We start from the raw sequence: 15,164 nt of genomic DNA, 5'->3' as shown, positions 1-15,164 counted from the left end.
CCATGGTGGGGTCACCCTACTCAGCCTGCCTGGGTTCTGACATCTCACTTGGACTCCTCCCTCTGTATGGACTCTCTTCACCCCACTGAAGCTCTGATCCCCCACTTCAGGTCATGGGCCACCATAGTCCTTTGGTTTCCACTCATGCTGGTGCCTGTCTTATTCTATTGCATACTTAGGACTGGCATTTATGAAGAGAAAAAAGGGGTGAGTCCAAGTTACTACTACATATGTGTGTTGTAAAGATTATCTTTGCTAGAGAGAATAGTAAGCTAGAGGCAATATACATACAGTTTCAATTACTGCTAACTTTGTTACATAATTCTTTCTGGGAAAGATAGTTATATTTACTTGTAATCTCCTCTTAAGACTTTGGAAATATTAATCCTGCTAGAGTTTGAATGGGAGAAGGATAGTACTAGTTGGATTCAAGAGTGGGTCAATAAAATTGATAAAACTTTGGCCAGATTAACTAGAAACAGAAAAGTAAAATCTCTAATAACCTCAACACAAATGAAAAAAGGGGAAATAACAAATATCGCAGAGATATAAGAGATTATCTCTTACTACTACAAGAAAATCTATGCACAGAAATTGGACAATTTAGAGGAAATGGACCAATACCTGGAATCATACCCTCTCTTTAGACTTAACTGTGGGAGGCAAATAGGCTAATCTCTGTGTGGGCCACCTGGCCTCAATCCAGGGCAAAGCATGCAGATGGGCTATCTCTGGGGGCTCATCAAGACCACCAAAGACAAAAGGAGCCCAGAGGTACCCCAGACAAGACAAAGTGTTAAGACCATCCCTGCAGAGAATTGGGAGGCAGGTGGGGGCTGAGCCCTTTGAACTCCTGATTGCCAGCTATGTTAAGGAAGCTATTTTGTCTGCCCTGAAGAGATGATTGTTTTCCTCTCTCTCTTTCTAAATATGTTATTGGTCATTGTTAACCATTACCCTAAGTTCCTGATTAAATTGAGAAGGAAGGAATCTTCCCCCAACACATCCTATGAAGCAAATATCACCTTGATTCCAAAAGCAGGAAAGGACCCAACTAAAAAAGAGAACTACAGATCAATTTCACTAATAAATACAAATATAAAAATACTCAATAAAATCTTACCCAATAGATTATAGCTACACATTGAAAAAATTATACATCATGCTCAGGCAGGCTTCATTCCGGGGATGTGAGGTTGGTTTAATATATGCAAATCCATAAACATCATTCACCATATCAATAGAAGCAAAACAAAGACCATATGATCCTCTCAATAGATGCAGAAAAAGCATTTGATAAGATTTAGCATTCTTTTCTAATTAGAACTCTTAAGAATACAGGCATAGGAGGCAAATTTCTTAAACTCATAGAAGCCATTTATGACAAATCCACAGCTAATATCATACTGAATGGAGTAAAACTGAAAGCTTTCCACTTAGAACTAGAACCAGACAAGGATGTCCTCTCTCACACTACTATTCAACATAGTGGTGGAAGTTCCAGCCAATGCAATCAGGCAATAGAAGGATATAAATGGCATCCGAATGGGATCGGGGAAGTCAGACTCTCACTCTTTGTCAGCCATATGATCTTATGCTTACAGAACCCCAGAGACGTAACCACAAGACTCCTGGAAGTGATCAAGAAATATGGTAACATCTCTGGGCATAAAAATCAATCTCCACAAATCAGTAGCCATTGTATATGCCAACAACAGCCAAATTGAGAAGCTAATCAAAGATACAATTCCCTTCACAGTATCTTCAAAGAAAATGAAATATCTAGAAATATACCTAACAAAAGAGGTGAAGGACTTCTACAAAGAGAATTATGAAACCCTAAGAAATAGCAAAAGACATTAGCAAATGGAAGAGCATACCATGCTCCTGGCTTGGAAGAATCAACATTGTTAAAATGTGTATACTTCCCAAAGAAGCCCATTAGAATACCAACATCATATTTTGAAGAACTGGAAAAAATAGTTCTTCATTTTGTATAGAACCAGTAAAAAACTGTATAGCCAATGCAATTTTTAGTAATCAAAACAAAGCTGGAGGCATCGCTCTACCAGACTTGAAGCTATATTACAAGTCCATAGTACAAAACAGCATGGTATTGGCACAAAAACAGAGACACAGACATTTGGAACTGAAAGAAAACCAAGATGTGAAACCAGTCTCTTATAGCCATCTGATCTTTGATAAACAAAATCATACAGTGGGGAAAATAATCCCTATTCAATAAATGGTGCTGGGATAACTGGATAACCACATATTAAAAGACTGAAACTGGACCTGTACCTTTCACTACTTACAAAAATTGATTAAAGATGGATAAATACTTAAATCTAAGGCCTAAGAGTACATTTAAATCTAAGGCCTAATTGTAAATTTTGTTAACTGCTTTCAGGATGAAAGGTATAAAGTAACCTGATAGGTCAGTGAAATCCTAGATGACTTAGGATCTTCTAGGATGATAAAAATCCTAGAAGAAAGTGTGGGAAAAACTCTTGAGGATGTTAGCCTGGGGAAAGATTTTATGAAGAAGACTTCCATGGCAATTGCAACAACAACAAAAAATAAACAAATGGGACTTAACTTAAAAACTTCTGCACAGCCAAGGACACAACAATTAAAGCAAATAGACAACATTCAGAATTGGAACAGATATCATGTTATGATTCTGACAAAGGCTTAATAACTAAGATCTATGGAGACCTCAAATTAATCAACAAAAAGAACAATCCCATCTATCACTGGACAAGAGACATGAACATAATCTTCTCTGAAGAAGACAGAGAAATGGCTAAAAAACATATGAAAAAAATTCTCATTGTCCCTAATCATCAGAGAAATGCAAATCAAAACCACCCTGAGGTATCACCTAACCCTAGTATGATTAGTCCACATCATAAAGTCCCAAAGTTGCTGATGCTGAACACTTTTACACAGTTGGTGGGACTGCAAACCAATACAGCCTCTTCGGAAAAAAGTATGGAGAATCCTCAAAGAATTCAAATTAGACCTTCCATTTGACCCTGCAATCCCACTCCTGGGCATCTACCCAGAAGAAAAAAAAATCATTTTATCATAAGGACACTGCACCAGATTGTTTATTGAAGCTCAATTTATAATTTCCAAGATGTGGAAACAACCTAAATGCCCATCAGCTCAGGAATGGATTAACAAACTGTGGTATATGCACACCATGGAATACTATTCAGCCTTTAAAAAGATGGTGACTTCACATCTTTTGTATTATGCTGGATGGAGTTGAAACTCATTCTTCTTAGTAAGGTATCACGAGAATGGAAAAGCAAGTATCCAGTGTACTCAATACCAATATGAAGCCAGTAGATGATCTAATTCACAACCACAGAGGATAAAAACTCATTTCAATTCAAGTTGGAGGAGGGGGAATGAGGGAAGGTAAGAGGACAGAAGAGGGGTTGGGGATGCTCCCATGTACCGGGCACCATGTAGGGATGTACGGCACACCTTGTGGGCGTGGGACACAACTACAGGAGGGACTCTACCTAACGAAGTCAAATATTATAACCTGGTTATTTGTACCCTCACATTAACCTGAAATTAAAAAAAAAAAGAGTGGGTGAAGTGGGAAAAGTAACCAAGAAGAGCTGCCTTTTAAGCCTCATCTCCCTTTTTTTCATTCTTCAGAATAAACTGCTATACAGATTGACCCCAGAGATCTAAATTACAAAACACCTTAAACATCAGACTATGGCTTTAGTCCTTTCATTTAAAGCCAACAATGGAGGGTCACCGAAATGGGTTTGGGCAAGAAAGCAGCAGAAGACTGTGAGGAAAACTTAAATATCTAATTATAAAATTGGAAAGCCATGATTACATTGCACATTTTGTTAACTGTTTTTAGGATGAAAGGTATAAAGTAACCTGGTAGGTCAGTGAAATTGTTTTATAATTGGAGTGCTAATAGATAAGCCAGCTTTATTGGTTAATAAAGTATTTATGCCACTGGGACAAATCTGCCTCAGTACCATTCTTGGACTTAATACTATTGCCTTATTTCTATCACAGTAACTAATCAACAATTACTTGTTTTAATAGTACACTTAAGGTAAAGTATAAAAAAATGTAATGCTTGAGTAACTAACTTCCTCCAAGTTAAAAAAAAAAGTGCATTATTCTAAATTTATTTTTGTATTAGGAGGAAAGACTATTTGAGTATTTGAAATATTTGAGTATTTCATTTTGGAGAAACGCTTTCAATCCTGTTTAGTTACTACAGAAGCTAAGATGTAAGAATTTATTTGATTTTAAGTAGTCTGAGAGATCTGCTCACATGCTCTTTTGGCAAGATCGAGAGTGCCTGACCTCACCTGATACCAAGTGTCACAGCCCTCTTGGCTCCAAGTGTCAGCCTTAAAATGTACTTGGGACCAAGAGCAGAGTAGGGTTGGAAGATGAAGGAGAAATGATAAGGACAACCAGGAAGAATGATGGCAGATATTGCTGGAAAGAGGATAAGAGGAGAAAGGAGAGAGGGGAATACACAGGAGCCTGAGGAGAAACGGAGGGCAGGGGAAATGAAGGAACATGCTGCGGCTTGAATGAATCTCCTAGGTCCTGTGTGGGAAACTCAACCCCCTATGCAACAGTGTTGAGAGATAAGACCTTCCAGAGGTAACTAACCACTTCTTAACGGATGAACCCCTTTATCACAGGAGGGGTTAGTTATCTCAGAAGGGGGCTCCTGATACAAAGCCTGAGTGTAGGCTCTCTCGCCCTCTCACCTTCACTGAGGGATGACACAGCAATGTTACTGAAAGTTCATTTGGTGAGGACAAGCAGTTTGAGGAAAAGGAAAGGGAAGTGTATTAATTTTCTGGCAAATGAGGAGGACAGCAGACTAGAAGCATCCCATGTACTCATTCTAAGTTGAAACTAGTAAATTAACAACTACAGCCCCACACAAGAGAAAATACACATGTCATGACTTCAGGCTATTGTTGCTTAACTATAGTTGGTGGTTTTGGTCAACCTCATCACTAGTTAAGAAGATGACCTCTGAAAAATCCTGTTGAGGTGTCTCCTGTAGTTTTAGGTACTAGAAAACAAAGAGCAAAGAACACTTTTCTGCCCCTTGGATGACTGGCTTTAGGTAGGAATGCAGGTTTTCACTTCCAAAAAGGGTGGGGGGGGGGGTTTAAAAAGACAACTCATAGTACATTTTGCCCTTATTCAGACCTTTACCTGTTACAACAGCAGGGCCCTCACCAGATGTGAGCCCCTTAACCCAGCCTCCAGAACTGTAAGAAATAAGTTTCTGTTCTTTATAAATTACTCTGTCTCAGGTATTCTGTTATTGCAGCACAAAACAGACTAAAACAGAGAGGAAGAGGAGGAAGAGAGGAGTGGAAAGGACGTGTGAAGCCAAGGCAAGACTCATTATCAAAGGAAACACGGGAATAGTGAATGAATGCCTTAAAAACAGGAAAAATATCTCACACATGCTAATTTGAAGGTATGGAGATGTTTTATTGCTTACAATTTACATTTCTAAATCTAAAGAAAAAAGTTCTCTGGCCTAGGACACTCATAGTCAAGTTTGATCAGACTGGGCTTTTGTCTGTCCAGTGGTGAAGATCAGCCTCCCACTGACCCTAAGGCAGTAGCTCTTGCAAAGCAAGTACAAAACCAAACTTTGTATTGTATTTTAATTTGTGGCTGCCTTAATGCACACAAGAAATAGGAAAAAATCCTTAGGTCATATTGTTTTTAGTTTATATAACATCGTTAAAGACTTTTAACTGACATCATATTCTGTAATCTTTACAATATGACCCTGAGGTAGATGAGAGGTTGGTAGTTTTACCTCCATTCCATGAAAACAAAAATAAAATGTAAAAAATAAAAAAAGGCTTAAATGAGATATACACAAAGTTTAAGAATGATTTTTCCTTAGTTGTTCTCTTTTAATGAAGTGTAACAAAATTAAGCTAATCCCATACATCGTGACAGATGAAAATGCTGGTCCACTATTACAAGTGGGTTCAATTTGACCAAAAGAAAGCATGTTGCAAACTTAGTTCCCTGAGTGTAAAACTGGAAGGGTTATGCTCTGGTTAGCCCTTCCGTTCTCCTTCCTTTCACTTGAAGATTCCCCTTTATCCACGTTTGCTGTCTTTTGACATCGTTGTTTTCACTCATAAGCTTTCGCTGAAAGAGCATCCATCCCACAGGTGAATACGCAGTCAGGAGCTTCAGAGCAGCTGAAGCTCTATTTTGACCTTTATAACAGTGATCCTAAGGACACTTCATAGATCCTACCATTATTTGTCTTTTTGTAATACCATAAATCTCAGTAGCCAGCCAAGTGTGGTTCAGTGCAGTAGAGAAGGAAAGTGGGCAGGAAAAGACACAGCTCTTGCCTTTATGGCTTATTAAACAATCTATTTTTTTCTTTTCCAAACCCACCTTTCTTTGGCTTTCCTATTTTCTAGATTTCTGTTTCTTTATACTGTCACGTTATTTTTCATTACTCTTTTTAATATTGAACTAAACACACCCTCGCACATGGCAAATCTGTTTCCCTCGGAGAAGAATGAGTTCTTCAATAAGGCCAGTGCTTTAATATTCCACTGGCCTTCACAAGAGAATAAACAAGAATTAGGTAAAATTTGTTTTTACAAGGCACTTAAAGTAAATTCTGTGGGTTTATAGCCCAAATGAAGCGAAATCTTCCCCAGAAATTCAGCAGTGTTGGCAAAATCCTTAGCTATCACCAAGCCTCAGGCCCACACGTGGCAGTTGGGAAGACCAGGACTTGGAGTACCGAATGTGACTGAAATACGAATAACAAAACATGTGGTTTTCCAGCCTCACAGTATATTATAAAACAAAACTGCATATAAACAACATTACAATACTCGACAGGAGTGCTGAAGGTAGCCAGGAGCTACGTGTTTCTCCGCAGCCACTCAGCTATCCTGGCACTTCGCTTTTTGGTTTTCAGATTTTGGTTCTTTATTGTCCGTAATTTGGCGTGTACTGTGGTCCTCTGGTGCTCCCCCAGCATGTTATTGAAGAACTGCTGTAGCTGGAAGGACAGAGAGACAGCGGTCAGTGCCATCCAACTTTTCATTGGACAAACGAAACGTCTGAATGCCAAGTTAGTAACCTGATTTTGCACATGGGAGATGATGGTTGGAATCAGTAGAGAGGCTTGTGTGTGGCTGGGGAGAGCGGCTGCAACAATGTCATGGACACCACACCTACTCTGAAGAAGTGGATGTACCTTGTGAGAACACAAAAGACTTCTATCTGAAGAAGGAAAGCCTTCTTAAATTATTGGGCCCCGAGAGATAATCAAATATGATAACAATCACCCCTGTCCTTCTCCCCTCTACCAGCTGCGTATCCACCTCTTGAAACTGCTTGCTTTTGCCACAAGTAGCAATAAACTGAACAAGTAAGCCGTACTGGAGACTTTAATTCATGCCCTATAGCTTAACAATGTATAGCCAATCACTAACCAATGTTTTTTCTGTAAACCAATGAGAATTCCTGACAAGCCACTTGGTATCAGCCCATCCCTTGTCTCCCTTTCTTGCCTTTAAAAACCTACTTATAACCAAGACCATACAGATGTCATACCCAAGGTTATTTGGGTCTAACTCTTCCAAGCAGCTGTCCTCACTTTGGTTCAAGTAAATTCTTAAATTATATTTTGTACCTCAGCCTTTCTTTTAGGTTAACAACTAGAAGGTCTACAAAGCAGAAATTTTGTCTTATTCATTGCTATATTCCCAAAGCACACAGAAGGGCTCAGTAAATATCTTCTGAATGCATATTGAATATTACATAAGATTTATGGAACAAGATACAGTAAAGTACTATATTTTATCTCAACAGAACCTTTGCAACTTTCAAAGCTCAAAATTAGTATATAATTTTTACATAAAATTGGTATATAATTTAACAAATGATATTCTTTATTTGAGAGTAGTTAGTGGATTCATCCCTTGGCTAAATTACCTCATTGAGTTAGGTCAAGCATTCTGTTATGGAAACATTCATCACACTATTACATATAAATGAGACTCCAATTGAATAACAGATTGTATTCCAAAATCTATTTCTGTGTCAGTAGATTAGAACTCGGGACATATATCATCATAAAATGGTAGTATCTATTCCAGCTTACAAAAGCTCACTTAAACCCTGATGCACTTGAAATTGAGTAGTAATAGAGTCATCAAGCATAACTATAATGTAAAACAAGAGTAAAGTTCTAGAGAAAAGTAGGTTAAGGAGCCAGGAACAAGCCTCCCACTCTTTCCTTCCATGTACACACCTGCTAGCAGGTGGGAGTCACCTCCCATGGCTCCAAATCACTAAAGTTCCTGCATTGGTGGGAGTGGGGGGCTCTGTGCAAATGTAGGTGGGTTTCATGTGTACTTGAGAGCAGGAGAGAGACCAGGCTTCTTGCAGGGTGCAGCATAAAGATAAAGGCCAGAAATGCGGAGGGTATATGAAAACTGTGCCTGCAAGAAGGGACAAAGAACTCAGCTTCTTTTTCACTTTCCTTTTCAGTAATTATTTTGGATATTATCAAGGGAACTGACGTGATAGAGTAGAACTGCTAGACATTACTATATTAATGACAAGGACAGTCATCATAGCTAATGTGTTTGTTTTCAAAATTGTAATAATTTAACTACTATGAAGTTCATTTTTGCATTTTTAAAAATATCAATGACTATTGACATTTTTAGTTTGGGAACTCTGTGGATTACTAAATTTACACAAATTTCATTCACTCATTCATTAAGCAACAACAAAACTTCTCTACCTTCAAGAGAGGCAAAGATGAACAACTGCACTTTAGAAGATACTAACACATTCTCAGTCTTGACGGTGGGAACTTTCCTTCCAGCATGCTGTGGGTGTGGTGCACTTTTCTCTGTCTTCTTGGGTTGGGGAGTCCTGACAGCTCAGCCTCAGGCCAAACCCCGGAAGATAATTTCTTTAGGAATCAGTGGTTCTCCCTCTCTCATGACAACAGCTACATGACTGCTTCTCCTTTGTTTGCATAGGATCAAATTTCAGGCCTCTATGGCCTACACATTTATTCGTTTATTTGCCTGGGGAGGGTTGATTGTTCTTTCTTATTTACACAGACCCTCCTGTTTTCTTTTTTTATTATTAAATCATAGCTGTGTACATTTGTGCAATCAAGGGGTACAATGTGCTGGTTTCATATACAATCTGAAATATTCTCATCAAACCATTCAATGTAGCCTTCATGGCATTTTCTTAGTTATTATACGTAGACATTTGTATTCTGCATTTAGTATGTTTTGCCTGAACCCATTCTAAGATGCACAGTAGGTGTGGCCCCACCCATTACCCTCCCTCCACCCTAACATCCCCCCTCCTTTCCCCTCCCTTCGCCCATTCTCCATATTCTTGTGCTGTAGTTGGGTTATAGCCTTCATATGAAAGCTATAAATTAGCTTCATAGTAGGGCTGAGTACATTGGATACTTTTTCTTCCATTCTTGAGATACTTTGCTAAGAAGAATATGTTCCAGCTCTATCCATGTAAACATGAAAAAGGTAAAGTCTCCATCTTTCTTTAAGGCTGCATAATATTCCATGGTATACATGTACCACAATCGATGAGCACTTGGGCTTCTTCCATGACTTAGCAATTATGAGTTGGGCAGCAATAAGGATTCTGGTACAGATGTTTTTGTTCTATTGTGATTTTTGGTCTTCTGGGTATATACCTAGTAAAGGAATTATAGGATTGAATGGCAGGTCTGTTTTTAGATCTCTAAGTATTCTCCAAACATCCTTCTAAAAGAAACGTATTAGTGTGCATTCCCACCAGCAGTGTAGAAGTGTGCCCTTTTCTCCGCATCCATGCCAACATCTCTGGTTTTGGGATTTTGTTATGTGGCTACTCTTACTGGGGTTAGGTGATATCTCAAAGTAGTTTTGATTTGCATTTCTCTGATGATTAAGGATGATGAGCTTTTTTACATGTGTCTGTAGATCGTGCGTCTATCTTCTTTAGAGAAGTTTCTCTTCAAGTCCTTTGCCCACCCTGAGATGGGATCACTTGTTCTTTTCTTGCTAATACGTTTGAGTTCTCTGTGGATTCTGGTTATTAAACCTTTATTGGAGGTATAAACTGCAAATATTTTCTCCCATTCTGAGAGCTGCCTGTTTATTTTACTTATTATGTTCTTGGCAGTGCACAAGCTTTTTAGCTTGATCATGTCCCAGTAATGTATTTTTGATACGGATTCAATTGCCTGGGGAGTCCTCCTCATAAAATATTCACCCAGGCCGATTCCTTCAAGAGTTTCCCCTGCACTTTCTTCAAATATTTTTATAGTTTCATGTCTTAAGTTTAAATCTTTTATCCAGTAAGAGTCTATCTTAGTTAATGGTGAAAGGTGTGGGTCCACTTTCAGTCTTTTACTGATCACCAGCCAGTTCACACAGCACCAATTGTTACATACGGAATCTTTTCCCCACTGAATGTTTTTAATTGCTAGTCAAAGATCAAATAACGGTAAGTAGCTGGATTCATCTCTTGGTTCTCTATTCTGTTCCAGACACCTAATTCTCTGTTTTTGTGCCAGTACCATGCTGTTTTGATCACTATCGATTTATAGTACAGGTCTGGTAGTGTGATTCTTCCTGCTTTGTTTTTATTTCTAAGTAATGTTTTGGCTATACAAGTTTTTTTTCTGATTCCATATAAAACAAAGTATTATTTTTTCAAGATCTTTAAAATATGACAATGGGGCTTTTATAGGAATTGCATTAAAATTATATATTTCTTTGGGTAGTATAGACATTTTAATGATGTTGATTCTTCCCAGCCATGAGCATGGTATATTTTTCCATTTCTTAACATCTTCAGCTATTTCTTTTCTTAAAGTTTCATAGTTCTCTTTATAGAGATCTTTCACATCCTCTGTTAGATTAAACTCCCAAATATTTCATCCTCTTTGGCACTACTGTGAAAGGACTAGAGTCCTTGACTGTTTTTTTCAGCTTGGCTATTGTTGGTATACATAATAAAGGCTACAGATTTATGGGTGTTGCTTTTGTAGCCGGAGACATTGCTGTATTCCTTGATCACTTCTAAAAGTTTTGTAGTAGAATCTCTAGTGTTTTCCAGATATACAATCATGTCATCTGCGAAGAGTGAAAGTTTGATCTGTTCTAACCCTATGTGGATACCCTTGATCGCCTTTTCTTCCCTAATTGCAATGGCTAAAGCTTCCATTACAATATTAAAGAGCAATGAAGACAATGGGCAACCTTGCCTGATTCTTGATCTAAGTGGAAATGATTTCAATTTAACGCCATTCAATATGATATTGGCTGTGGCTTTACTGTAGATGGTCTATATTAGTTCAAGAAATGTCCCTTCTATACTTATTTTCTTAAGTGTTCTAATCATGAAGGGATGCTGGATACTGTCAAAAGCTTTTTCTGCATCAATTGAGAGAATCATATGGTCTTTATTTTTTAGTTTGTTTATGTGCTGAATTACATTTATAGATTTACATATGTTGAACCAGCCTTGAGACCCTGGGATAAATCCCACTTGGTCATGGTGTATAATTTTTTTGATGTGTTGTTGGATTCTGTTTGTTAGGATATTATTGAGTATTTTTGCATCAATATTCATTAGTGATATTGGTCTATAATTTTCTTTTCTTGTTGGGTCTTTCCCTGGTTTGGGGATCAAGGTGATGTTTGCTTCATAGAATGTGTTGGTTAGTATTCCTTCTTTTTCTATATTTTGGAAGAAGTTTAGTAATATAGGTACTAGTTCTTCTTTAAAGGTTTGGTAGAATTCTGATGTAAAGCCATCTGGTCCTGGGCTTTTCTTTTTAGGGAGATTTTGTATAGTTGATGCTATTTCAGAACTTGCTATAGGCCTGTTCAACATTTCCACTTCATTCTGGCTAAGTCTTGGTAGGTGGCGTGCTTCCAAGTATTGGTCGATTTCTTTCAGATTTTCATATTTCTGAGAGTAAAGTTTCTTGTAATATTCATTAAGGATTTTTTGAATTTCTGAGGGGTGGGGTCTGTTGTTATTTCATCATTACCATTTCTGATTGATGAAATTAGAGATTTTATTCTTTTTTTCCTGGTTAGGTTGGCCAAAGGTTTATCTATTTCATTGATCTTTTCAAAAAACCAACTTTTGGATTTATTGATCTATTGTATAATTCTTTTGTTTTCAATTTCACTTAATTCTGCTCTGATTTTGGTTATTTCTTTTCTTCTGCTGGGTTTGGGATTGGAATGTTCTTCCTTCTCTAGTGCTTGAGATGTCCCATTAAGTTATTAACTTCATCTCTTTCCGTTTTCTTGAGGAAGGCTTGCAGTGCTGTAAATTTCCCTGTTAGGACTGCCATTGCAGTATCCCAGAGGTTCTGATAATTCATGTCTTCAATGTTGTTTTGTTCCAAAAATTTGGTGATTTCCTTCTTAATCCCATCTATAACCCATCTATCCTTCAGCATAAGGTTATTTAGCTTCCTAGTTCTTGTATGGGTATGCAGATACCTGTTGTCATTGAATTCAACTTTTATTCCATGATGGTCTGAGAAGATGCAAGGAATAATTTCTATTTTTTTAAATTTGCTGAGGTTATATTTGTGGTCTAGGATGTGGTTGATTTTGGAGTATGTTCCATGGGCTGATGAGAAGAATGTATATTCAGTTTTGTTGGGATGAAATGTTCTGTAGATGTCTGTTAAGTCCGGATGTTGAATGGTTAAGTTTAAATCTAAGATTTCTTTGCTTAGCTTCTTTTTGGAGGATCTATCTAGCACTGCTATAGGGGTGTTAAAATCTCCAACTACTATGGAACTGGAGGAAATCAAGTTGCTCATGTCAGAGTGTCTCTTATAAATTGAGATACATTCTGGTTGGGTGCATAAATATTAATAATTGAAATCTCATCATATTGAGTATTACCTTTAACAAATATGAAGTGTCCATCCTTATCCTTCCTTATTTTGGTTGGTTTAAAGCCTATTGCATCTGCGAATAGAATTGCAACGCCTGCTTTTTTCTGCTTTCCATTTGCCTGGAGTATAGATGACCATCCCTTCACCTTGAGTCTATATTTGTCTTTTAATATGAGATTCTCGTATGCAGCAGATATCTGGCTTGGGTTTTTGTATCCAATCAGCCAACCTGTGCCTCTTTAGAGGACAATTTAAACCATTCACATTAATTGAGAATATTGATAAGCCTTTTGAGAGTTCGGTGGACATTTCTGATCCTTTTGCAGCTGCGGAAGTTGGAATTTGATCAAAATTTTTGGGTGGGTTTACTTTTGTGGTGGAGGATTATGCTGGTCTTTATGGAAGATAGGTCTGAGAATATCCTGGAGAGCTGGTTTAGTTATGGCAAATTTCTTCAATATGTGAATGTCATTAAAGTATTTAATTTCTCCATCATAAATGAAACTCAGTTTAGCTGGGTACCGGATCCTGGGTTGAAAGTTATTTTGTTTTAGGAGATTGAAAGTCGATGACCATCCTCTTCTAGCTTGAAAGGTTTCAGCAGAGAGATCTGCAGTTATTCTAATATTCTTCCCCTTGTAGGTAATGGTTTTCTTTTGTCTGGCTGCTTTCAGAATTTTTCTCCTTCATATTAACTTTAGTGAAATTGATTATGAATTGTCTGAGGGATGTCTTATTTGGGTTGAGTCATGCTGGAATTCTGAAACTGTCAGCTATCTGAAATTCAGAATCTCTTGGCATGTCTGGAAAGTTCTCTTTCATAATCTCATAGAGATGAGACTCTGTGCCTTGTGAAACCACTTCATCGCTTTTGGGGATCCCTATAAGACGAATATTGGTTTTGTTAGAATTATCCCAGAGCTCTCTGAGAGAGTGATCCATTTTTGCCCTCCATTTCTCTTCCTCTCTGAGAGTTTGGGAGTTTTGAAAGCTTTGTCTTCAATGTGAGAAATCCCTTCTTCTGCTTGTCCATTCTGTTACTGAGGGATTCTACTGTGTTTCTCAGATCTTTGAGGGCTGCAACTTCTTGTCTCAATGTGTCAAAATCTTTGGTCATTTGGTCTTTGAATTTGTTGGATTCTTGAGACATCTTTTGGGTTACTGCTTGGAATTCTAATTCTATCTTATTTCCTATCCAGATTGTGAATTCAATTTCTGACATCTCAGCTATTTGTTTGTGCATGGGATCTTGTGCTGTGTCTGCCCCATTGTTCCTTGGGGGCGTTGATCTACTCTGATTATTCATATTGCCAGTGTTTTTCCTTTGATTTCATCTCATGATTGTTTTTCACCTTTCCTCTGGCCTTCCTCAGAGTTAGGGTGGTGTCTCTCTGAGATTATACCCTGAGGGGAATCACTCTATTGTTGCTGGATCTTTGTAGGGAGTGACCCTGTGTAACTCTTCTGGGACTGCCCCAGCCAGGGAGTTCTGGTTGTGGGAGCAGCTCCAGAGTGTGACACCCCCGGATCCAGCAACAGGGTGGGGGGATGGTGCACAGGGTTCTGGGAGTGCCTGGCGCCCAGTGACTTTGGCACAGAGGGCCCAAGGCTCCAGCAGTCTCTGGCCAGGAGAAGGGCTCCATGCAGAGGCAGGCAACCAGAGTCCCTGGCCAGATGAGCGGGCTGTGTGGAGGCAGGGAGGGTACTGGAGGGAGGACATGGGGTTGCGTGGCTGCCGGAGTTCCTTGTCAGGGCCTGGGGAGGCCAGGCGGGTGGGGTAGCAGGCTGGTGAAGCTCTTACTGGGTCTGGGCGGGTCCAGCTCTTCCAGAGGTCCAGGAGGGTGCCCATCAGGGGTCCCGGCACAGCTGTTACCAGGGTCCGGGAGGGTGATGTTGCGGGTCCCGGTGCAGCTTTTACTGGGTCCGGGAGGGTACCAATCACGGTTCCCGGAGCAGCTCTTACTGGGTCTGGGAGGGTGACGATTGTGGGTCCTGGCGCAGCTCTTCCAGAGGTCCGGGAGGGTCAGACCCTCCTGTTCTTATTAATATAGTTCCAGTTCCCGGCCCTGGTGTTTAATTTGAATTATTTTTTATTGGCATATAATTTATGTACAATAAACTCCATCTATTTAACCTATACAAGTCAATGAATTTTGACCAGTGTAAACAC

The 15,164-nt window shown here is 38.8% G+C and overlaps 1 protein-coding gene across 1 annotated transcript in view; it reads right to left on the bottom strand.

The window, feature by feature from the left end:
* Window positions 1–5,522: 5,522 nt before the first annotated feature.
* The window catches only part of LVRN (laeverin), an 87,234-nt gene continuing 77,592 nt past the window's right edge, over window positions 5,523–15,164 (bottom strand). The window contains exon 20 of the mRNA XM_053567146.1: window positions 5,523–7,081. Within this exon, the coding sequence (XP_053423121.1) occupies window positions 6,941–7,081 (141 nt within the window). The 3' untranslated portion in view covers window positions 5,523–6,940. The remainder of the gene's footprint in view (window positions 7,082–15,164) is intronic.

The sequence above is a fragment of the Nycticebus coucang genome, chromosome 17, assembly GCF_027406575.1.
Source record: "Nycticebus coucang isolate mNycCou1 chromosome 17, mNycCou1.pri, whole genome shotgun sequence".
NCBI lineage: Eukaryota > Metazoa > Chordata > Mammalia > Primates > Lorisidae > Nycticebus > Nycticebus coucang.
The sequence above is the reverse complement of the archived record's forward strand: the minus strand, read 5'-3'. Positions and strand labels throughout refer to the sequence as shown.